Genomic DNA, 24,693 nt, shown 5'->3' on the forward strand with positions numbered 1-24,693 from the left:
CCATGTGTTTGTGGGGTTTTTTGTTTTCTTTGTGTGATTTATTTTTGGTTTCATACCTTTGTCATCTGAGAAGCTGGTTGGTACAATTTCAATCTTGGCGATAAAGATAGTTTACGGAACTGGCATGTGTGATGGCTGGGAGAACGTCCCTTCTTGCTGGTTTGTGGTCTTCCTTTCCTGGGAGAACAGTGACCTCTAGCGGCTTATGCTGGGCAGCTGCGCGCAGACAGGGCTTCTGATTCTTGCCTTGCAGGCTTCGCGGTTGCTATGGGCGTGGCCTGCCTCTGGCTGCTGCTCCGATATGGCGGAGCGGTGTCGCAGGGCAAACGGCCAGGAGGCTGTTTATCTCCATGAGGGGCCTCTGAGCTGCGCTGCCGCCCAGGGGGTTAGAGCGCCCAGAATTCCCTGGGATTCCCAGCTGTTGGGCTAAGTGTTCCGGGACACTTCTGTCCAGCTGTGGGGTCACTGTCCCTTTAAGACTTTCAAAAAGCACTTGCTTTTCTTTGTCCCGGGGCGACGGCTGCGGGGACCTGCTCACAGGTCTTACTGTCCTGTTCCCTGTCCTGTTCCCCTAGTATCCCGCACCACACGCACGCACTGTGTGTCTGCACTCTGAGTGCGGATGGCTACGGCTGGCTATTTAGCAGTCCTGGGCTCCCTCTCCCTCCCCGCTCTGACTCCTCTCCTCCCGCCAGAGCTGGGGTGAGGGGTGCTCGGGTCCTGCTGGGCCACAGCTTGTATCTTACCCCTTCGCGAGGTGCTGGGTTCTCACAGGTGTGGATGTAGTCTGGCTGTTGTCCTGTGTCTTCTGGTCTCTATTTTAGGAAGAGTTGTATTTGTTGTATTTTCAAGAATATATATGGTTTTGGAAGGAGATTTCCACTGCTCCACTCAAGCCGCCATCTTGGCTCTGCCCATCTACAATTTCAATCTTTTTAAATTTATTGAGGCTCTTTTTTGTGGCCCAGTATATGATCTATTCTTGAAAATGTTCCATGTGCACTTGAGAATAATGGGTATCCTGTTGCTTTTGGATGGAGTGTTCTGTAGATGTCCGTTAGGTCCATCTGTTCTAATGTGTTGTTCAGTGCCTCTGTCTCCTTACTTATTTTCTGTCTGGTTGATCTCTCCTTTGGAGTGAGTGGTGTGTTGAAGTCTCCTAAAATGAATGCATTGCATTCTATTTCCCACTTTCATTCTGTTAGTATTTGTTTCATATATGTAGGTGCTCCTGTGTTGGGTGCATAGATATTTATAATAGTTATATCCTCTTGTTTGACTGACCCCTTTATCATTATGTAATGTCCTTCTTTGTCTCTTGTGACTTTCTTTGTTTTGAAGTCTATTTTGTCTGATATAAGTACTGCAAATCCTGCTTTTTTCTCCCTACTAGTTGCATGAAATACCTTTTTCCATCCCTTTACTTTCAGTCTGTGTATGTCTTTGGGTTTGAAGTGAATCTCTTGTAGGCAGCATATAGATGGGTTTTGTTTATCCATTCAGTGACCTGATGTCTCTTGATTGATGCATTCAGTCCATTTACATTTAGGGTGATTATCAATAGGTATGTACTTATTGCCATTGCAGGCTTTAGATTCATGGTTACCAAACATTCCAGGGTAATTCTCTTACTATCTTAAAGTCTAATTTAACTCACTCAGTATGCTATTACATACAAACACAACCTAAAGGTTCTTTTTTTTATCCCTTTTCTTCCTCCTCCATTCTTTATGTATTAGGTAACATATTCTGCACTCTTTGTCTATCCCTTGATTGACTTTGGAGGTCATTGATTTGATTTTGCATCTGCTTAGTAATTAATTGTTCTTCTTTACTGTGGTTTTATTTCCTCTGGTGACAGCTATTTAGCCTTAGGAACACTTCCATCTATAGCAGTCCCTCCAAAACACACTGTAGAGGTGGTTTGTGAGGGGTTAATTCTCTCAGCTTTTGCTTATCTGTAAATTGTTTAATCCCTCCTTCAAATTTAAATGATATAATCTTGCGGGGTAGCATATTCTTCGTTCGAGGCCCTTCTGTTTCTTTGCATTGAGTATATCATGCCACTCTCTTCTGGCCTGTAAGGTTTCTGCTGAGAAGTCTGATGATAGCCTGATGGGTTTTCCTTTGTATGTGATCTTTTTTTCTCTCTCTAGCTGCTTTTAAATGTCTGTCCTTATTCTTGATCTTTGCCATTTTAATTATTATATGTCTTGGTGTTGTCTTTGTTGGGTTCCTTGTGCTGGGAGATCTGTGCACCTCCAAGGCCTGAGAGACTATCTCCGTCCCCAGATTGGGGAAGTTTTTAGCAATTACCTCCTGAAAGACCTTTCTATCCCTTTTCTCCTTTCTTCTTCTTCTGTATACCTATAATGCAAATATTGTTCCGTTTGGATTGGTCACACAGTTCTCTCAATATTCTTTCATTCCTAGAGATCTTTTTTTCTCTCTGTGCTTCAGCTTCTTTGTCTTACTCTTCTCTAATTTCTGTTCCATTTACCGCTCTTGCACTGCATCTAATCTGCTTTTAAATCCCTCCATTGTATGTTTCATTTCAGATATGGAATTTCTTAATGATTGAGTCTCCATCCTAAATTCATCTGTGAGTTCTTGAATATTTTTCTGTACCTCTATGAGCATGTTTATGATTTTTATTTTGAAATCTCTTTCAGGAAGATTGGTGAGTTCAGTTTCACTTGGTCCTTTTTCTGGTGTTTGTGAGTTTTTTGTTTAAACCAGGTTCCTTTGACTTCTCATATTTGATTGTGGCACCCTCTAGTGCCCAGAAGCTCTAGTCTCTGGAGCTGCTCAGTTCCTGGAGTGATGTTGCGTGTGGCAGGGAGAGGCACTGGTGCCTGAGGCGAGGAAAGAGGTGTTTCCTGCCTTCTGCCTGCAATGCCTGTCTCCACTGTCAGAACCAGTGGGCCGAGCACACAGGTGTAAACCTCTGCTTTGCATTTGTATCTGCCGTAGGCTGAGCCTCTTTCTGGCCATGACAGAGCCATGGCCTGATGCCATAACAGGGACTGTTGGTTTGTGAGCTGGTGCCAGCAGGCCAGGAGGAGTGTGCAGCAGGCTGTGTATCACAGTGGGGGGCCTCGGAACTGAGTAGCCAGCCAGGGGGATGGAGTGCCTGAAGCTTCTGAAAATTCCCAACCTGGTGGGCAGAGTGCGCCCAGACAACCTTGTCCACCTATCCCTTCTCCCAAGCAGCAAGCTCCATGCAATCCCCACCCCTTCAGGAGCCCTCTCACTATTAGGAAGCCTCTCAGTCCACCCGCCTTTCCTTTGTCCCAGAGCAGCTGGATGTGGATCCCTGTCCTCCACATACGGCTGGAATCTCAGTCTTTCCATGTATTCTGCCTTTCTTAGCTTTCCAACCCCACTAATCTCCAGAGCACCATGCAATGTAGGTTTGTGCTCCAAAGCAGGTCTCCAGGGCTGGGTGTTCAGCAGTCCTAGGCTTCCACCCTCTCCCTGCTCTGTTTCTCTTCCTCCTGCTTGTGAGGTGGGGTGGGGGAAGGGCTTGGGTCCTGCCGGATCAAGGCTTTGGTACATTACCCTGTTTCATGAGGTCTGCTCTGTTCTCCAGGTGTATGCACTTTGGCACAGCCTTCTTTCCTCTTGGTCTTTTAGGATTAGTTGTGTTAACTATGTTTTCATATTATATTTGGTTTTGGGAGGAATTCTCTGTCTCACTTCTCACACCACCATCTTTAATCTCTTAATGTTAACTTAATAATTGGACTTTCAACATGTCAACTTGGAGACATATTCTACTCATTTTCAGGAAAGAACATGTTTCATGTTCTATCTATTTAAACTGCCTCAAATTAAAAGGCCCAACAAATAAAAAAAAATTTCACCTATGAAAAATATAAAGTGTATGAAAAATGTTAAGTGTACATGCTCTGAATAAGTTGGCACTGCTCTTTCCCCACTGAAATCACCTCTCACCATAATTCTTTCTCCCTCCTTTAAAAATGTAATTATAAAATGGTAAACATAAATTAGTGTTCTAAGCATAATGACATACTGCATGGAATTAAGCCAATTACGAAGGCAAAAAATGGAATTCATTAAGGTATTTAAGGCCCTTCTCCCCATTTTCCCTGTACAAATCCAATCCCATCAGCTCTAAGAATTCTCAACCTGTGTATTAACTCCACTAAGCATTAATTTTCCTTGGCTTTTCTATTAAAGTTTGACAGATAATCGATCCCCTCAGTTTTGAAATTCTCTCCTTCCTCAGTTCTTTTTCCACCTTTCCAACCATGGTTTACTCTGCCTCCCTCTCCCATTACTGCAGCCTTGCCCATGGTGGTGCACTCAGCCCTCTTTTCTACTTTCTCTCTACTCTGGTTTCAACTACTATTTACACAAAGATGACTCCCCAAATCTCCAACTCAGTGTAGTACCTAATACTTGTACCAGACTGCCTACTGAATATTTTCATCTGATAAAACCCTGCTTTCTCTTGACATGACCTTTCTCCACTATGGCCTTTTCCTTCCTTCCTGCTTATATCCAGTCAGGTTGTCAGACCCTGTCCATTCTTTCTCCACAACTTCTCAGGAATCTGTCCCTTTCTTTTCATTCCCAATGTCACCATTTACTCTCAGCTTCACATTTCCTGATCCCCAGGGGATGAAAATAGCCTCTCAACTGGCCTTTCACTCCTTTCTGCCAATCCCACAACAAATGACTAGGAACCCTATTACAAGCTGGGGCTGCTGCCAAGTTGAGGCATTCCTGAAATCTGAGGGCAGTCCTCCAAAGCACTGCTCTGATTGTGGCACAGCCCTACCTGGAAAGCTTCAGCAGTTCTCCAACATCCAGGGTGCTATTAACCCAAGCCACTGTAACAGACTTACTGCTCTTACTCCCATCACTTTACATCATATCCATTTCCTAACAAATATTCTGGCCCAAATGGTGGGTATCTACTCATCTTATTTTGACTTAGGTGAGCAGCAGTTGTTCAACAGATAGTTTTGACTGGTTATTTTTTTCTATTTTGTCAATATAAAAACTCAAATCAGGAAAAACCTTTTTGTACTTCCAAGTAAAGAGGACTGTATTTCAACTTTGTAACCACAGTTGAATTAGAAATAGTCCTACAGTCAGAATGAAACCAGTGTTCTTAGAATGGAACCTACTCCATAGAGTTCTCAGGATTGTCATCAAACAAGGGTGGGGGCACATGCACTGACAGCACAATTGAAAGTTCCCCTGCCTTACCTGAAGGAACTGAGCCCAGAGACCCTCTGAATCTGATAAACTCAATGGTTCAGAGAACCAATAACTTAATAATTGGGGTGAACATACTAATGTATAGTCTGATTATCAAATGCCCTCAAAATACTTCTGGGACCTTACTCTCACCTCTAGCTCAATAAAATATTCCCTTCCCAGTTGAAGGAGTCATGATCCTGAAAATGCTGTGAAGAATTCACAACAGAAAAACATAGTTTTAAGGGAAATAATGGGTAGAGAGAAACTTAGGAAATTCACAAAAATTTTGTTCTTTTAAAATAAAGCAATTAAATTACCATACCAATTTAATAGGTATTAGCAATGGCATTTTACCTATCTTAGAGACAATGACTATAATGTACTTCCATTTTTTATCCCTTGATGCCTACCTAGTCACCATGATCTCCCTCTCCATCAAGTTAACAGGGTGCTTATATTTTGCTTTGCTTTTGCAGCTAATATGCATCCTAGAATCACTTTTTTACTTTTGGTCTCCCAAAAACTCAGTGCCTTTTAATATTATAACTTAACTTTGTTCCTCTCCCCAAGTCACACTAAGAGAACCAAATTGCATTATACATGGTAGATGAATTGGTCAAGCTGCAGGAAAGGCAAACAAAAGCAGATGTGTCTAGAATGGGATTTTTTCTTGGAAAGAAATTAGAACTAGTGAAAACTTACATTTAAAGCCTAATTAGTATCTTCCCTCTTAATTTATACTGCTTTCCCAATTTTTCTTTCCCTGGTGTTCAGTGTTAGTCATTACTTCTTCAGATATCTAATTTTCAGATCTGGAACTCTATTTCACTTCCCTTACCAATTCAGCCCTTATATTAAATTTGTCTCAAATCCAGCCACTCCTTTAAGTTCGTCCTCTTTTTTTTTTTATTGCTATCACTCCTTAACAAGTTCTGGTCATTTTACATTCAGAACCCAGTGAGCCCTCCAATCAAAAGCCTTGGTCCCTCCTTGAACTCAAGGAATTTTATTCTGTTGTTTCTGTACTTTCTTCCATTTTCTCTGTTCATTCTTATTAAAATTTCTACCATAGGGATGTTATGGACAGACCCCTAAATCTAGCCTCTATAAATCTAGCTTTAACTTTTCTCCTGTATTTTCTGTCTTTCTACAACATTCTCAGAACCCCTAAACTTTGTTCTAAGCTAGCTAATTTGATGTTCACTGCATCTACTGATTTTTTATTGAAAAGATATTTTAATTCCAAAATAAAATTAGTTTCTTTTTCACATCAATCTTTTCCTTTTTTGGTGGATGTAACATCTACCCAAATATTTCTAAGGATTTTAAGTTTATTCTGTACCCTTTATTAAACTATCTCCTCTGCTATTTCATTATTCACTTGACTGAATATGGTGCCTCTCTTTCAGACTGCTGGTTTTTCTCAAAAGCATAGTTGTTCTAGGTTGCCCATTCATAACTGAAGATGAGGACCTAGACCAGAGTTACATTTTGATAGCTGAGTTGTATTTCCTCAGGCCAACAGAGACTCCCTGTTTGACCAGGAGTGAACCTAAATTGTGACCACAGGAGTCCTATCAAGAATGAGTCTTTGGGAGAGAAAGGAACCATTTATTTAACCAGTCAGGCATACTTTTAATCATGGATAAGTATCCCATCTTCCAGGTACTGGGATCCAGTACCCTTCTGGATAGCTACAGGCTACCTAAAGCACTGCCCCTAACCTTCTCCCCATAGTACTTGCTTTGAAATTTCCTGTGGTCAAATTTGAGTTCAAAGAGCTCAATATCTGGCATTAGCTCAGGAGGAGAAAACCACTAGAGACATCCATATGGATAGGATAGTGGCTTAGTTTTCTGTAACTTTAATTATCTGACTGTGCCCATGGTTTGCTCTTTCTCCTAGGACATTGGGGATAGTGCAGAATGACAAATTTGGGATGGTCCAACTTTCTGAACAGGGCCACAGGTTCACCAAACTCTCTAGGATTTTGCCATTAATTGATTCCTGGTTGCTTTATTCAACCAGAAATTTGTCATATTCTGGCCTGCAAGTGTCATACCTCTTGTGTTTTCTTTTTTTTCTGTATTTACTTTTGTATTTCTTCTTCAATGTGATTTCAAAATCAAGGAAAAGTTAATGTGTGTATTTGCCAGTCTATCTTGAATTTGAAGTCATTATGAATTTGTATGTGTCAAATAAAACACCACTGAAGTGTATGCAAAAACAAAAACCCATGACAGAAATCGAAAAAAATCAATAATGGAAGATTACAGCTCTTATCAACACATGACAGATCAAATACTCAAAAACAGGAGATGTAGATAATTAATAATATTAATCAAGTAACTAATTCAAATTCCATTTCCTAACAATAAAGTATTTTCAGACAACTTTGTCCACCTTCTGTGATAAGAAAAGGAAGAGAGAATGCTTGCTGTTGTAAAAGCAGGAGCCCTGTCCTTGCTTGCCCTGTCCTACTTGGAACTTTTGTAACTTTACTCAAAAATTCAGTGCAAAGTTTTTTTTTACAAATTAGTTTTTTCATAAAACCTTTTGAGTCAATCAATAAGTTCAAAGTTTTATTTATTTAAAGTCTAAGAGTTTGAACTTTCAAAATCTATTAAAATTTGGTCCTAAACTGACAAGACTATTAAAGCTGATTGAGCCAAAATACCTCTGAACTTAGTTGTACTGATGTGCTATGAACACTAAGTAGTACACTTTTTAAAAAATTTTTTTTATTTTGATGTCCTTAGTGTACAATTACCTGAACATTATGGTTACTAGACTCCCCCCATAATCAAGTCCCCCCCACATACCCCATTACAGTCACTGTCCATCAGCATAGTAAGATGCTATAGAATCACTACTTGTCTTCTCTGTATATATTGCCTTTCCCATGTCTCCCCACCCCCTACATTATGTGTGCTAGTCGTAATGCCCCATTTTCCCCCTTATCTCCCTTCTCAGCCACCCACCCTCCCCAGTCCCTTTCCCTTTGGTTACTGTTAGTCCTTTCTTGGGTTCTGTGAGTCTGCTGCTGTTTTGTTCCTTCAGTTTTTGCTTTGTTGTTATACTCCACAGGTAAGTAAAATCATTTGATACTTGTCTTTCTCTGCCCGGCTTATTTCACTGAGCATAATACCCTCTAGCTCCATCCATGCTGTTGCAAATGGTAGGATTTGTTTTCTTCTTATGGCTGAATAATATTCCTTTGTGTATATTTACCACATTTTCTTTATCCATTCTTCTCCTGATGGATACTTAGGTTGCTTCCATTTCTTGGCTATTGTAAATAGTGCTGCCATAAACATAGGGGTGCATATGTCTTTTTCAAACTGAGCTGCTGCATTCTTAGGGTAGATTCCTAGGAGTGGAATTCCCGGGTCATATGGTATTTCTATTTTTAGTTTTCTGAGGAACCTCCATGCTTTTTTCCACAATGGTTGAACTAGTTTACATTCCCACCAGCAGTGTAGGAGGGAGTAGTACACTTTTGAAATGCTTTTGTCTTTAAGACTGTGGCTTGATGTTAAATAATGCATACACTTTCTAACTAGTTTTTGGTATATAGTGTAGTAAAGCCTCCTTAATGAAATACTACTATTTAATGCATCCAATAATTTATCAATCCATGTTCATTATGTAAAATTTTTCTGTAGTGGTGTGGGGGAAATGGGCAAAATAAGGGGAGTAAAAGGTATAAACTTCCAGTTATAAAATAAATAAGACACAGGGATACAATGTACAGGATAGGGAACATAGTCAATAGTATGTAACAACTTTGTACAGTTGCATATGGCAGCTAGATTTACCATAGGGATCACTTCCTAATGTGAGTAAATGTTGAGTCATTATGTTGTACACCTTAAATTAATATAAGTGTGTTTCATTTACATGTCAATAAAAAATAAAAACCAAACAAAATTCCACTGTGTCTATAATGAATAAGAACTCATTTCTTTGGATCACTCTTTGGTTTGGCTGTGAAAATTTTAAAAAATAGTTTACTAGCTTTTGTTGAGATTTTAAACAATTCCTATTCATATGTTTTCTCTAATGAAGTATTCTGCCTTTAGCTGCAGGTGTACTGGAGTGGTAGGTGTGAAACACCTGATGTGATCAGAGGGTGGAAACTGTTTTGACATAACATTAAGTGGAGATGAATTTAGACTACATTGCACACAGAATACTTAAACTAAATAAGACTCTCAGGGGAAAACTTTTTAAAAGGTCAATTTCTGTCAAATACAGTACATGATAAAGAAAGGCTTGTATTATCAAAGCTGTTTTGTTATACTTTTCCTTTTTCCTGCACCTGTCATCTTTCCCAATATTGGGCATTTAAAAAATTCATCTTTGAACTGGTCATAACCATAATTGTTAATTAGTAAATGCTTTTCTTATTGAACTCCTTAATGAGCGAATGTCTCCTTGTATTAGAAAATCTTTCTGATAAGCATTAGAAATTTTTTTTAATTAAAGCATTCTCACTTTCATGTAACTTTATTCAAGCTAATAAATCCTTTCCTTTGTTTTCTAACTAGCTGTAAAAATCATGTATTACAGCTTTACAGTTTTATAACTATTTTAAATATTCTTAAAGTATGAAACTTCTTAAAATTACTGTCTTGCCAAATCAACATGGTAACTTGACTAATACCCTTCTCTTTCCTCCTCCATGAACATACGCTTCCTATTACAGTTTTTCCTCCATTCATTACTCCAGGTCTGTGAGGTTCTGTAAACTCAATCCTGACACTCTTCTCTGTACATCTTAAACACTGGCAAGAATATCAGGCCTTTCAACAGCTATAACAAATTTTTTTAATTGCCAGTTGCAGAATTATGGAACATACTTACATTGATTTTTTGCTAATGGAATTAGCAGTGTGTTTTGTACCTATATTAAATCCTTTAATTAAAAAACGGAACAGGCTGGACAATGCAGGGGCTGGTTCACTGTATACCTGCTTTTTACATGACCAACAGTGGTCATGCTCCATTGAATATCAGCTCCAGGTTGAATATCAGCAGCATTAATTCTATATTCATTCCCTGGAGCAAAGGTAGGAAGCCAGATAATTTATACCAAAGGGGGAAAAAAAACAAAAACCACCTAACCTGGCATTATTCAGAGGTCTGGGGAGATAGTAAACTACTACTAGATAATCATTTAAAAGAGGGAGGGTAAAAGCTGAAAGCTTTTCCTCTAAGATCAGGAACAAGACAGGGATGCCCACTCTCCACACTTTTTCAACACAGTTCTGGAGGTCCTAGCCTCAGCAATCAGACAACACAGAAATAAACGGTGTCCAGATTGGCAAGGAAGAAGTTAAACTGTCCCTGTTTGCAGATGACATAATATTGTGCACAAAACCCCTAAAGATTAAACTCCAAAACTACTAGAACTAATATCTAAATTTAGCAACATTGCAGGATGCAAAATTAATACACAGAAATCTGTTGCATTCCTATACACTAACGATGAACTAGCAGAAAGAGAAATCAGGAAAACAATTCCATTCACAATTGCATCAAAAAGAATAAAACACCTACAAATAAACCTAATCAAGGAAGTGAAAGACCTATACTTTGAAAACTACAAGACACGCATGAGAGAAATTAAGAAGATACCAGTAAATGGAAACACATCCCGTGCTCATGGATAGGAAGAATTAATATTGTCAAAATGGCCATCCTGCCTAAAGCAATCTACAGATTCAGTGCAATCCCTATCAAAATACCCACAGCATTCTTCAACGAACTAGAGCAAATAGTTCTAAAATTCATATGGAACCACCAAAGACCCCGAATAGCCAAAGCAATCCTGAGAAGGAAGAATAAAACCATGTTTGTTACGCTTCCTGACTTGAAGCTCTACTACAAAGCCACAGTAATCACGACATTTTGGTACTGGCACAAGAACAGATCCATAGACCAATGGAACAGACAAGAGAGCCCAGATATGAACCCAAGTATATATGGTCAATTAATATGTGATAAAGGAGCCATGATTATAGGAGATAATAGAGAAGCAATGGGGAAATGACAGCCTTTTCAACTGCTGGTGTTGCCAAAACTGGACAGCTACATGTAAGAGAATGAAACTGGACTATTGTCTATCCCCATACACAAAAGTAAACTTTGAAATGGATCAAAGACATGAATGTAAGTCATGAAACCATAAAACTCTTAGAAGAAAACAGGCAAAAATCTCTTGAATATAAACATGAGCAACATTTTCCTCAACGCATACCTTGGGCAGTGGAAACAAAATAAAAAATGAACAAATGGGAGTGTATCAAGCTAAAAAGCTTCTGTACAGCAAAGGACACCATCAGCAGAACAAAAGGCATCCTCCCGTATTGGAGAATATATTTGTAAATGACATCTCCGACAAGGGGTTAACATCCAAAATATATAAAGAACTTACATGCGTCAACACCCAAAAAGCAAATAACCCTATTAACAAATGGGCAGAGGATATGAAGAGACACTTCTCCAAAGAAGAAATTCAGGTGACCAACAGACAAACATGAAAAGATGCTCCACATTGCTAATTATCAGGGAAATGCAAATTAAAACCACGATGAGTTATCACCTCACAGCAGTTAGGATGACCAACATAGAAAAGACTAGGAACAAATGCTGGCGGGGATGCAGAGAAAGGGGAACCCTCCTGTACTGCTGGTGGGAATGTAAACTAGTTCAACCATTGTGGAAAGCAATATGAAGGAAGATTCCTCAAAAAACTGAAAATAGAAATACTATTTGATCGGGGAAGGAGGGAGAAGGGGATTGTGGGGTATCATGATTGGTGCACATGGTGTGTGTGGGGTCATGGGGAAGACAGTGTAGCTCAGAGAAGACAAGTAATGACTCTGTGGCTTCTTACTATACTGATGGACAGTGACTGAAGTGGGGTATGGGGGGGACTTGATAATAAGGGTGAATGTAATCACATTGTTTTTCTTGTGAAACCTTCATAAGAGTGTATATCAATGATACCTTAATAAAAATAAAGTTAACATTGATTAACTGAGTTCCTCATGGATATTTTTTTAAGGAGTATATATATATATATACATATAAGTTCTGTATCTAAAGACGACATAGATAATTTATAGCAAACAAGGATAGAGAAAGAGGAAAAAGGGTAAAGTGCTATAGAAATTCAGAGGAGGGAGAGATTATTGTCAGCTTTTTCATTTTTTGTGGGGAAGGGGATTTGGGGGAAAGGCCCAAGCAGAGATGACAGGGAAAAGGTGTTCCAGGTAAAAGAAACTCTGAGCCAAAGATAGAGTTGGGGTCTTATGAGGACATTGGGCATTTTGGTTTGACTGAAGTATGTGCATGTGATGGTGGGAGGGCTTGAAGGAAAGTTAGGGGAGATGATGATGGAAGTTCAGGGCCAGAACTTAGATGGCAGGAGTTTGAACTTTATTTGGAGGCAGCAAAGAACCATTAAACACTTTTGAACAGAGGAATGACATCACCTAGCTGATCGATGCTTTAGAAAAATGACTCTTGTTTCTGTGATTTGAAATTTTAATAAGCATGCAGCACTTACATCATCAGCAAAAAATGATAAAGGTAAAAGAAAAATGAGTTTAATAGTACCGTTTAGATTACATTAGGAAGTGAGAAAGTAGAGATATAAGGAAACCAATGGGGAGGAGGTTTATGCAATCTTACAATGTGAGTAAACCACAATCCCTTATGTCGGCCCTTTTGAAATACTGAGTAGTATTAAGTAGTGTATTTAATTGCTTCCATTCTTTCTGTTGTCGGTTTTTGGCTTAAGTAGAAAGGGAGCATTCAGGTCATTGGGATGTCTTGAAAAAACCCAAGGCAGACAAGGTTCTTTACCCAGCCAGACCTTAGAAAGGTCTAGAACCAGGAGCTAAAAACCTATTGGTAAGCCTCCTCTTCCTGTTCTCTCTACTGTCTTTTGGCATTCACTAAATTCTTTTCATTTTTTATTTGTTGCATTCGCCTAAGCTTAAGTTGGAAAAAGGCCTTCCTCAGCTCCTATGTTCCAGCTACCAGGAGAGAAAGAGACAGAGAGACAGAACACACAAACAGACCAACTCTTGCTCATGGTTTCAAGTTCTCAGGGATAGGACTTTGATTTTATTGGCTCAAAGATGAACTTATTTTTATCACTGCTAGTGCCAAGCAGCTATGGCCAGGAGAGTATACATATGCTGGGGGGATTTACTTCTTTAGATTGGACAGTTAGTTAAGAGTGGTCATTGTAAATTAGCCAGAAATCTCAAAGGGTGTTTACTACAATTACGCACTTTGAATTTTTGCTGCTGTTTAATGTATTCGTTGAAAGATAGCAAACTACACTAAACTTAGAGACTACAAAAACTGCATAAATTTCCTCCCAATAAGCTACAGAGTGTGTTAAAGTTGAACCTTAATAAAACCAGTTACTCTTGAGGGGGTGTGGGGTGTAGAGACCAAGAGGCGACAAGTGCTGGCAATGTTCTTTATCTTGATATCTGAATGGTGTAGTGATTACTCAGGTTCGGGTTTATGCATGTGTCAAAATTCACCAAGATGTGTGCACTTGATATATGTAAACAGTCTCTCAATTAAACAAAAAGTCTAGGCAAAGCTGACTTGTTTCACTTACCTGCCTTGCCTTGTCACATAGCTGGAAATCAGTTATGTTCCCTTTTATTTTAGATAGGTATGATTTTGGTAGATGTTTATCTGTCACCTAATTTTTGAGTATCTCAGAAATGTAAATATCATGATGACATTTTGCATGCATGATATAAAAAAAGTAATACTTGGTGTACTTTTTCCCCCAAATTTAGGTGCCCTGACTGATGAGAATTAAAGGCCATGGATGAAGATGGACTTGAATTACAACCACAAGAGCCAAACTCATTTTTTGATGCAACAGGTATAGCTACTTTCCAGCTCCCAAATTTGGAGTTGGTTGTCTGTCTAATGGGCAAATTGCTAGACTCTCACACACTTAGGTATCTTGTTATTCTGTCAAGCCTACAAATGTTGACGTGAGCACATTATTATTCTTCTTGAAAATTTGGCTCCCTCACAGCCAGCTCTCTTTCTTGTGAGTAACAGCAGTCATATCCAAACTTTAATGTTACCTTCAGCTATTCTTATCTCGCCCACCAGTCAGAGTACTCTTTGTAAAATAACATGTGGATCATGTCCTTTCCCCATTTTTCATTACCCAGCAGGTAAAGTATAAATCTAATGCCCTCCACTTTCAGACCCCATCCTACTTTTACAACTTTGTTTCTCACAAGTTGACAAAAGGAGTCATTTACTTTAGGAAGATAGAGTCTTGTCTCACTCCCCAAACTGTACAAAGAAAATTAAATTAATAAAGTTCTAAAATAGGAAAAAAGTATTCACAATTTCAGATTAGCCATGGTTTCAATCATATAACATCATAGAGTGATTGCACTGTTTTATAATGTAAATGGTTTTATATCATGTTATTTAGCTACCCTTATAAATAAAATGTTAATGAGTTTTCCATTGGACTTGAAATGATCACATTGCACTATATTAAAGAAATAGCAATTAACTTTATCAGGAAATAAAACATCAGTGATTTTCCATTTTAATATTTCTTTAATCTCTGTATCCAGTGGGGTCTGTGTATTTTTCTTAACTTGGAATAATCTTGTGACTCATGTTTGGTAATTTAGTTTGATAATGAGAAATGCAAAGGTGTAATTCTTTCATTAAAACATGAAGTGTAATTAATGTGCTTGAAAGAGAGACTAAGCTCTTTGGAGAAAAATGCACAGTATTTACTGGCTTAATCTTTCCACGAGCAAGCCTGGGCTAAGTGGTAGATCGAAGGGCTGTTGCATATTATCCCTGATTGTTAACACTTATGGTGTTTGTTTATCTTTGAGCAAGTCACTTAATCTGCCAGGGCCTCCATTTTCATATGTCCTAATGATGAAACCTCTCATTACAGTTTTTGAGAACACTTCCCATACATTCCCATTTGATCATCACAACAGTCTTGTGAGGTATGCGTGGCAGATACTACTGTCCTCATTTTACTGATGAGGAAACCGAAACTCAGAGGTTAAATGACTTGCCCAAGGTCACAAAACGAATAAGTGTCCAAACCCTACTTTCTGATTTAGATTTTGTAACCAGTGCTCTTGCCACTAAATTCTTTCATCTTCATGTCTGCAAAATGGAGATTACAGTGATCTATTGCTTGATGTTAATATTGAGAATATTGAAAACAAATGAGTTAAGAGCATTTTGTAGAAGTTTGTAGAAATTAAAGCAAATATACTCTTTTTATTATTTCTAGATGTAGTTAAAATGGATAAAACCTGGCTTTAAGAAATCCTATATTTTTGAAGGTTCTTTGGCCCTTATTGGTCATTTGTGTTTGTTAAACAAAGCCATGTGTCTCTCTGAGGGCCTGGCCAGTGACATGCAATCATGGAGTTAGGCAGCTGCTTGGACTCAGCCGATTCTGAGTCACATCCAGAAGCACTAATCAACTGTTTTTTAGGTAAAACTTTTATAAAACCTCGTTTGCTTTTCTCTGAATTAGGAGCCAAGATACTAGATGTGTTTTATGTTATGTTATGTTTTTGTCAGAGATACCTGATTTTGGTTTCCATTTGTGGCATTCATTCAAAGTAATATTTACTGAGCACTATAATCTGTGCAAAATGTGTGATCTTGGTGAAGTCATTTAATCTCACTGGGCTTCATTTGATTCCACCTTCTACCTTCATTCCTTAACTGCAGAATAGACAAGAGTATGGTTTCTTATATTCTGAGGAACTGCCTGGGGGACTGGGATATAAGGGGACTGGAGGAGGCTGGATGGAGGCAGAGTATCCAGGTCAAGCTGGGGCAGGCCCTGTTCCAACTAACCTCACCACCCTCCATCACTCCAGAACAGGTGCACTTTATTCATCTCATGTATCCACAGAGGCTCCTTAGCTGACTGTCTTTCCTGCTTAACTGTGGCCTTCTAGTCTCTTTCATTTATTCCCCAATCCTTTAATATCCTAGAATTCAGGGGATAATTTCTAAATTTCTGTACTCATAAAAGAGGGATGTTAGTGGGATGTTGTACCAGAACAAAGGGGGGAAAATGAAAAAAAATGGAAGGGAAGTAGAAGAAATACATGGGAGAGATGGAAAGAAGGAAAAATATGAGGTGAGAAGAGATGGAGGAAGAAGGAAAAGAAATGAAAAACGCAAACAATGAAGGAAAGTAGTATATTTGCCACCTGAAGTTGCATTACTTATTTTTATGAGCATCCCTTGAGTACCTGTGGATATGGTTTAAGTTTAGTGAGCCTAGAATTTTACTTTTCATGAGTATTTTTCTTTTGTGACTTCCTCAGTTGCCTTTTTTTGTATTTCCTTATCTATTAATTGATTTGGGATGAGTATAAAAGTTCTTATATTAATTATTTCTGATAGGATTCTAAAATAGATTCCTTTATTTCTTTAATCTATTTTAATAGTTGAGAAAACTGAGGACCTAGTCTGTTTTACTATTAGAAATTAAATGACATTTGCATTAATTGAGGTCATTCATGCCTACCTAAAATTTGTGATTTTAATTTTTTTTTAAGGAGCTGATGCTACACACATGGATGGTGATGAAATTGTTGTGGAAGTACAAGAAACTGTTTTTGTTTCAGATGTTGTGGATTCAGACATAACTGTGCATAACTTTGTTCCTGATGACCCAGACTCAGTTGTGATTCAAGATGTTATTGAGGATGTTGTTATAGAAGATGTTCAGTGCCCAGATATTATGGAGGAAGCAGATGTGTCTGAAACGGTCATCATTCCTGAGCAAGTGCTGGACTCAGATGTTACTGAAGAGGTTTCTTTAGCACATTGCACAGTCCCAGATGATGTTTTAGCTTCTGAAATTACTTCAGCCTCAATGTCTATGCCTGAACATGTCTTGACCAGTGAATCTATACATGTGTCTGATGTCGGACATGTTGAGCATGTGGTTCATGATAGTGTAGTAGAAGCAGAAATTGTCACCGATCCTCTGACAACTGACGTCATTTCAGAAGAAGTATTGGTAGCAGATTGTGCCTCTGAAGCAGTCATAGATGCCAGTGGGATCCCTGTGGACCAGCAAGATGATGACAAAAGCAACTGCGAGGACTACCTTATGATCTCCTGTAAGTCTTGGGGTACAGTGATTCTCTAAGGTGTTGAAGGATGTCTTTCCTAATTTAGGTCAGGGGTGAAATTTTTTTGGCTTCTATAAAATTGAAGCTCATAGACCTGCCTGCATTGTTTCAGTTTGGAACCTATAAGATAAATTAAGAAAAGTGAAATGGTGCAGAATAAAGAGTCATTTCTTTATAAGGACACAATAGAAAGATGAGATTTCTTCAGTCTAGAAAGATAAAAGTGGAAAGGAATAGAACTGAAGTCTGTGAAGTCTGTGATTAGGTTGTTACCAGACTTTACTAGAATTAGCAACCCTTTTGAAACTTAAAAGTTTGACCTGGAAAAAAATGTTTGACTAAACTACTTACGTATTTACTCTATTTCTGTAGTATGTAAAATGTTACTTACATAATAGACAGCATGGAAAAGAGCTCTAGCATACTATTAAAACATTAATGATTGCAAAACGATTTCAAATATGATGAACTCATACTTGTAGGTTATTGAAGAAAAGTAAGGTGTTTTAGAACATACCTCTAAATGTTTAACATTTGGGAGAACAGCTGTGTCGTCTTACAGCCTATTTCTTGGTACCACTGTCAGAGATAAAATCCTAAGTTGAGAGACACAGTTCTGACCTAGTATGGAAATTTTTAGGCCTTCAGGAACTAAACTTCAAACAAATGAAGACTCACAGACTATTTGCTTATATAAATTTATAAGACTATTTGCTTTGCTTGAATACCTGTCATCATATAGGAATTTAATATAACATATATTGAAGTCTACTAGCATTTTAGGAAATACCTTTTGAAAGTTCCAGATTTGTGAAATCAGATAACTATTTGTATAAAGAGGAATGTAATGCCTTCATTCAACATGTTTATTGGGTCCCTACTATGTGTCAGACATTGTTGTGTAGGTAGTGCAGGTACACTAAATAAATAAATACATAAAACCATTGTCCTTGGAGAGCTTGCAGTCTGTTGTGGGAGAGAAAGGTAAGTTGCACTATGGTGCAGAGGTGTGACTAAATTGCTGTGGAGACAGGATGGAGTTGCTGACCTTTGAACTCAAGGATGAGTTCTAGTTTTATGAGATGAAGAAGGGCATGGGTGGAAGGGGGGTTTCCAGGCAACTGGTAATATTATGTAAAAAAAAAAAGGTCTCAGCCTTTGCTGGGAATGATGGGAACTTTAGGATGTCTTTGTATATCCTTGTGTACTGCCTGTTTTAATTCTTTGGAATGAATTTCTGGAAATAGAATTGCTGGATCAAAGGGTATCACATTTACACTGACCAGCACAGGCTATTATTTTCCTTTTTAGTATTGCCAGTCTGTTGGGGAAAAGTATGATATTTTGTTTCAAGTTTGGATATATTTTAGGAAAATAGTCTTGGCAGTAATGTAGGAATAGGTGAGGGAGCGATTAGTAGCAGAGTAGTTGAAATAAATGGTTTGTGTATGAGATAAAGATCCTAAGTACCTTCATAGTAATGGGAACAGAGAGGGGAGGCTGGATTCAAGAGAGGTTGGCAAGTGAAATGACTTAGATCTCTGACAGATAAAATAGGGTTGGGGATTTGAGAGAGAAAGGGAATTAAAGGAGGATCCTAAGGTTTCTGCCTTGGAAGACTAGGTGCCTGGTCATGCCATTATCTGAGAGGAGGAGTAGATTTGGTGGGGAAAAAATGATTTAAGACCTGTTAAAAGTTTGAGTTGCTTGCTGGAGACAATCTGGTGTATGTTTTTTCTAAACAGTTGGAAATACGAATTTGGTACTTTTGAGAGAGTTAGAGGCTAGAGGAGGAAATTTGGGATAACAGTGTATTCATGTGGTGGATAACAGCTAATATTCCATGTGGTGATGGATAGTGGTCCCTGCAGAGTGATTGTAGAATAAAAGTATCAAGTTTGGATCCTTTGGGTGTTTAAGAGTAGGCAGAGGGATAAAAAGAAAACAAATCCTACCATTTGCAACAACATGGATGGAGCTAGAGGGTATTATGCTCAGTGAAATAAGCTGGGCAGAGAAGGACAAGTACTAAATGATTTCCCTCATTTCTGGAGTGTAATAAGGAAGCAAAACTGAAGGAACAAAATAGCAGCAGACTCACAGACTCCAAGAAGGGACTAGCGGTTACCAAAGGGACGGGGTTGGGGAGGGTGGGTGGAAAGAGAGAGAGAAGGGGATTAAGGGCATTACAATTAGCACTCACAATATAGGTAGGTCATGGAGAAGGCAATACAGCACAGAGAAGACAAGTAATGACTATAGCATCTAACTACGCTGATGGACAGTGATTGCAGTGGGGTGGGGGCAGGACTTGATTATATGGGTGAATGTTGAAACCACAATGTTTGTGTGAAACCATCATAACATTGTATATCAATGATACCTTAATTTAAAAAAGAAGATATTGAGCCTTCCAATCCATGAAAAAAAAAGAAATAGGCAGAGGGGAAGAGCTCATGAAAATCAGGAGGTTTCGGGAAGAGTAGGAGAAAAACCTTTAGAGAATGTTTTTAACACTGGCATAAAAAGAATTTCTAGAAGTGTCAGTCACTGAAGAGAGCACAGGTGTTTTTGTTGGGCACTTAGGAAATGATTGGTATCTTTATTAGAATAGCTTCAATAAAGAAGGGGCCGTTGGACAGGAAATGGCTGTAATGGACTGAGAAGTTAGTGGAAGTGGACTAGAGAAACCAGTTTGTATAAATTGCCATTTTGGTCAGTAAAAGGACAGAAGAGGCAAGAATACAGTTTTTGATGGTGGGCTGGCTGATGAAAGTGTGTTGAGCATCCTATAGGCTTATAGGTGCAGGGCACAAACAGCTGGACAAGGAAAGACTGAAGGTAAAGGAAGGGCTAACAGATGGAGCAATTCCTGAGAGGAGGGAGGGAGGGAGGGAGGTCCAGGGCAGCACTGGAGGGCTGTTAGATGAGTCCTAGAGAGGAAGAGTGAGTCCCTTTCCCTAAGACAGGAAGGCAAGTAAGGGTGAGGCCCCTAAGGAGCATTTTAATGTTGGGAGCTATTTTCTCTGTGCTGCTAATAAGGGCCTGCAGGGATTGGGTAGGAAGCTGAAGAAGGATAGTGTGGAGCATTGAAAAGCCTTAGTCTTAAGGGGATGGGTCAGAGCAGAAAGCTAAGAATTTATAAGCTAGATTGCTGAACTTCCTTGAGGGGCCAGCTGAGATTGAGAGTCTTAAGTTTGCACGTAAGACAACACTGTTTAGTTTGAAATGCTGTTTTAAAATACCACTGCCATGTTTTCTATGGAAAGACCATGCAACCCAAGGGCAAGGCTGCAGAAAGGAGGGAGATGGGCTTCTGGTACGTATGAGGGGAAGGGGATCTGGTGAAATACTTAAAAGAGAAAAAAAGCACTCTTTGTTCTATTTGACTTCTCTTTTCCATTTTCTGCTCTTTCTGTCTTCTTAAACTTGTTTGCTAAGGAGTAAAATACATGGCCTTGGTTTGACCTTTAGTTGCACGCTATTTCTTACCTTAATTGCTCTTTTAGGAAACTCAGCCCTCCAAGAAAGTCATAGGACAAGCCAGAAGTTGATTTAATAACAATTGACATAATGTGCTGGATTCTTAAATTGTATTACAGAGTCTACACTTGGAAAATTTTCATTGGAAATCATATTTATGGTCATCTTTCTTTTAGGCCTTGGGCTTTTGCTAATTTATATTAATTTTAATGTTCTGAAAAAGTAAATATGGATGGACACAAACAGCTATTGTAGTGTATTTTAGTACATATATAAAATACATATTTTAATAATACAGTGATAACGTTCCTTTCCTTTTTAAAAATAGAATGTCATATCCAAGCTCAAAGAATACAAAGAATACACATACACACATGTTATCTTATTCCCCTATTTTACTATAATGAAATGGTTGGATTGGTTTTAAATTGGGTTTATGGATGGTTACTTTTGGTAGTATCTTTTGTCTTTTGTAAGACACTTTGTTCTCTTTTCCTCCCCTCCACACCAATTTTCCCGTCAAAGTAGTGATTGTGGTAAAAAAAATTTAGTTTAGTATTGGCTTTGGAATCAAACCAGTTGAATGACTTGGAATTAATTAGCCCTTCTCTTGTTTTTGCCTCCCAAGTAAAGATACTTCTTTTATGCTGCATTTTAACATAAAACTTAAATTGATTTAAAAAATCAAGGGCTTTGTGGTAAGCATATAGAGGAGGTATGGCCTGATTTTATCTGTGATAAAAGGATTCAGAGATGCCATTATTAGCAGTCAAGTTTAATATTTTTTGTAATATGATGAGAGATGGTAGTATCTCTGAATTTCTGTGATATTTAATCACTTCATAGGTCAAAGAAGAACATAAACATATGTTTGAATACTCTTTAAAATTTCACTAAGTTATTGATCTAAGAGCCTAATAGTTTTTATAATTCTTTAGTGTTTATCCTGGCAGATTGCTTCACTGAACATCTCATTTAAAATGGTGAAGTAGCTATCCCCATTTTTTATAGTGTCATGGTAGTGTTTAAGTCACATAGACTCTTTGCACAAAGCTGCCTTTGAAGTCAGTATGACCTCTTTATCTAGTGTTTGCAGTCTAGGTGTTATGATTCCTTCTAAATTGATTGTATGCTTCTCGAGGACAGGAACTGTCCACTGCATCTTAGCCACTTATGTATCTCCATCAAACCCTGTGTATAGTAGGGGTGAAATAAAAATAATTTGTTGAATAAATGAATATGTGAATGCTGTAGTTCCAAGGTCTGTGGACATGATGCCTCGTCCAAAGTATTAATAATTAGTAGTACATTTCTTCCCTACCAAAAGCTGTTGGCTGTTCCTTGGTTCTGGTCAGGCTAGCTATGGTGGTACTGCTTTATGGCCTTTAGGAGTTTTCTGGGTCTCTGAGAGGGGGAGTGTTTGAGTCATCTACTTGCTACTGAAGTTGTATTTTAGTTCTCTTTTAATCTGAGAGTTGCCAGACTTCCCTAATTCCTTTCCAGTGGTCTTCAGCCTCCTGGAGTTTCACCTTGCTGCCAGATTGTCAAGATGCTATTTTGTGAAACAGCAGTTTATGCAGTAGGGAAAGTTGAGAGAATATCTAGTGATGATGAGTCAGACACTGCCCTACAACAGCTGCGGGAAACAATGTATTCTTGGGGTACCTCTGATAGTAACATAAACAAGATGTGTCAGTCTTTAGATCTTCTTGACGTCCCTCATGTCTTCTAGGCAGAAGTTAGGTATCCCTTTCAAGTCCTAGATTCAACTTAAATGTTCAAATAAACGTTTTTTTGCTAACAGCTTTATACACATGCCATACAGTTCATCCATTTAAAGTGTGCCGCAGTTCAGTAGTTTTTAGTATATTCATAAGTTTGTACAACCATCATCACAATCAATTTTAGAAAATTTTCATTACTCCAAGAAGAAACCCTGTACCCTTTAGCTACCACTCTCATCAAGCATCCCCATTCCCCCCAACCCTAAGCAACACCTGATCTACTTTGTGCCTGGCTAGATTTGCCAATTATGCACATTATATATGAATGGAATCCCATAATACATGGTCTTTTGTGACTGGCTTCTTTCACTTAGTATAATGTTTTCAGTGTTCATCCATGTTCTAGCATGTCTCAGTACTATGTTCTTTATTACTAATATTACACTGTATGGGTATACATTTTAGTCCATTCATCAGTAGATGGCCATTTGGGTCATTTGGGTTGTTTCCACTTCTTGACTGTTATATGACTGTGGTATCAACATTTGTGTACAAGTTTTTGTGGCCATATGTTCTCATTTCTCTTGGGTATATGTATGGGACTAAAATTTATGGTTAATACAGTAACTGTATGTTCAACCTTTTGAGGAACTGCCAGACTGTTTTCCAAAGCAGGTGCACCATTGTACATTCCCACCAACAGTGAGTGATGAAGGTTCCAGTTTCCTCACATTCTCTCTAGCACTCATTAATACAGTCTTTTCCATTGTAGCCATCTTAGTGGATACAATGATATCCTATTGTGGTGCTTTAATTTACATTTTTCTCATCTGTAATGATATTGAGCATTTTTTCAATGTGCTTATTGGCCATTTGTATATATTCTTTGTAGAAACACCTATTCAGATCTTTTGCTTATTTTGAAATTGAGTTATCTTTTTATTGAGTTGAAAAAATCCTTTGTATATTCTAGGCACAAGTCCCTTGTAAGATAAATAATTTGCAAACATTTTCTTCCATTCTGTCAGTTGTCTCCACTTTCTTGATAGTATCCTTAGATGCATAAAGTTTTCAGTTTCACTGAAGTCCAACTTCCATATATTTTTTTGTTGTTGCTTATGCTTTTGATGTCATATTTAAGAAACTTGCCTAATCCAAGATCATGAAGATTAATACCTATGTTTCCTTCTAAGCGTTTTATAGTTTTAGCTCTTAGCATTTAGGCCTTTAATCCATTTTGAGTTTATTTTTTAAAATAGTGTAAGGTCAGGAGCAAACTTCGTTCTTTGACATGTGGATATTCAGTTGTTCTAGCACCATTGAAAAGACTGTTCTTTGGCCATTGACTTCTTGATGCCCTTGTCGAAAACAATTGACTATAAATGTGAGGCATTAATTTCTGGACTCTTAACTGTATTCCATTGATCTGTATGTCTATCGATATACTAGTTCCACAATATCAGGACTGGGTTAGTGAATTTGCAAAATGTACTACCCTAAATATTAAAGTCAAGGCAGAAATGCATAGTTCAGTTTTTAAAGGTGTGGCAAATTAATAAGCAGGGGTGACAAAATTTGTTCTTATGGAAAACAGGGGTACTTGGGTATGTGTGCCTATCTTATAGTAACGCCAGAGGAAACAACTAATATGCCTCTGGAGCATAGGGCCCCTCCTGGAAAAAACAACATTTGGTCAGAGAGTCTATTCTAATGTAAACTGTATATGATGCTTCATTTCTAATACACGTCTTTAGTAAGATAAGTGCTTTCAAGTTATTTTAAGCAGTTTTAAAAGAGACAGATTAAGAAAAATTATAGCAAATAAGCATAGAGCCTTTTAAATTAGTTTGGTTAAAGTATGTTACCATTCTTAACATGTTGGTTATACAATTGGGAATTTTGCTTTGTTCAGACCATAACTTTAATAATTAAACTTCTTGATGACAGTGAGTGTGGAGCCATAATATAGCTATGTTCTCTCCATTTAGTTGTTAATATTCTAAGGCCACAGACTTTTTCACTAAGATAAAATTGTATTCAAA

At 38.2% G+C, this 24,693-nt stretch overlaps 1 protein-coding gene across 3 annotated transcripts in view; it reads left to right on the forward strand.

The window, feature by feature from the left end:
* The window catches only part of ZFX (zinc finger protein X-linked), a 62,220-nt gene that overhangs the window by 14,278 nt on the left and 23,249 nt on the right, over nt 1–24,693 (forward strand). For 2 of the 3 annotated variants that reach the window (XM_037026357.2, XM_037026355.2), the window contains exons 2-3: nt 14,073–14,161; nt 16,863–17,432. In XM_037026357.2, the coding sequence (XP_036882252.1) occupies nt 14,101–14,161; nt 16,863–17,432 (631 nt within the window). In that variant the 5' untranslated portion in view covers nt 14,073–14,100. Of the gene's footprint in view, nt 1–14,072; nt 14,162–15,220; nt 15,276–16,862; nt 17,433–24,693 lie in introns of those variants that run through there. The other variant, XM_073228111.1, reaches the window with a different exon arrangement.

This window comes from Manis javanica, chromosome X (genome assembly GCF_040802235.1).
Source record: "Manis javanica isolate MJ-LG chromosome X, MJ_LKY, whole genome shotgun sequence".
NCBI lineage: Eukaryota > Metazoa > Chordata > Mammalia > Pholidota > Manidae > Manis > Manis javanica.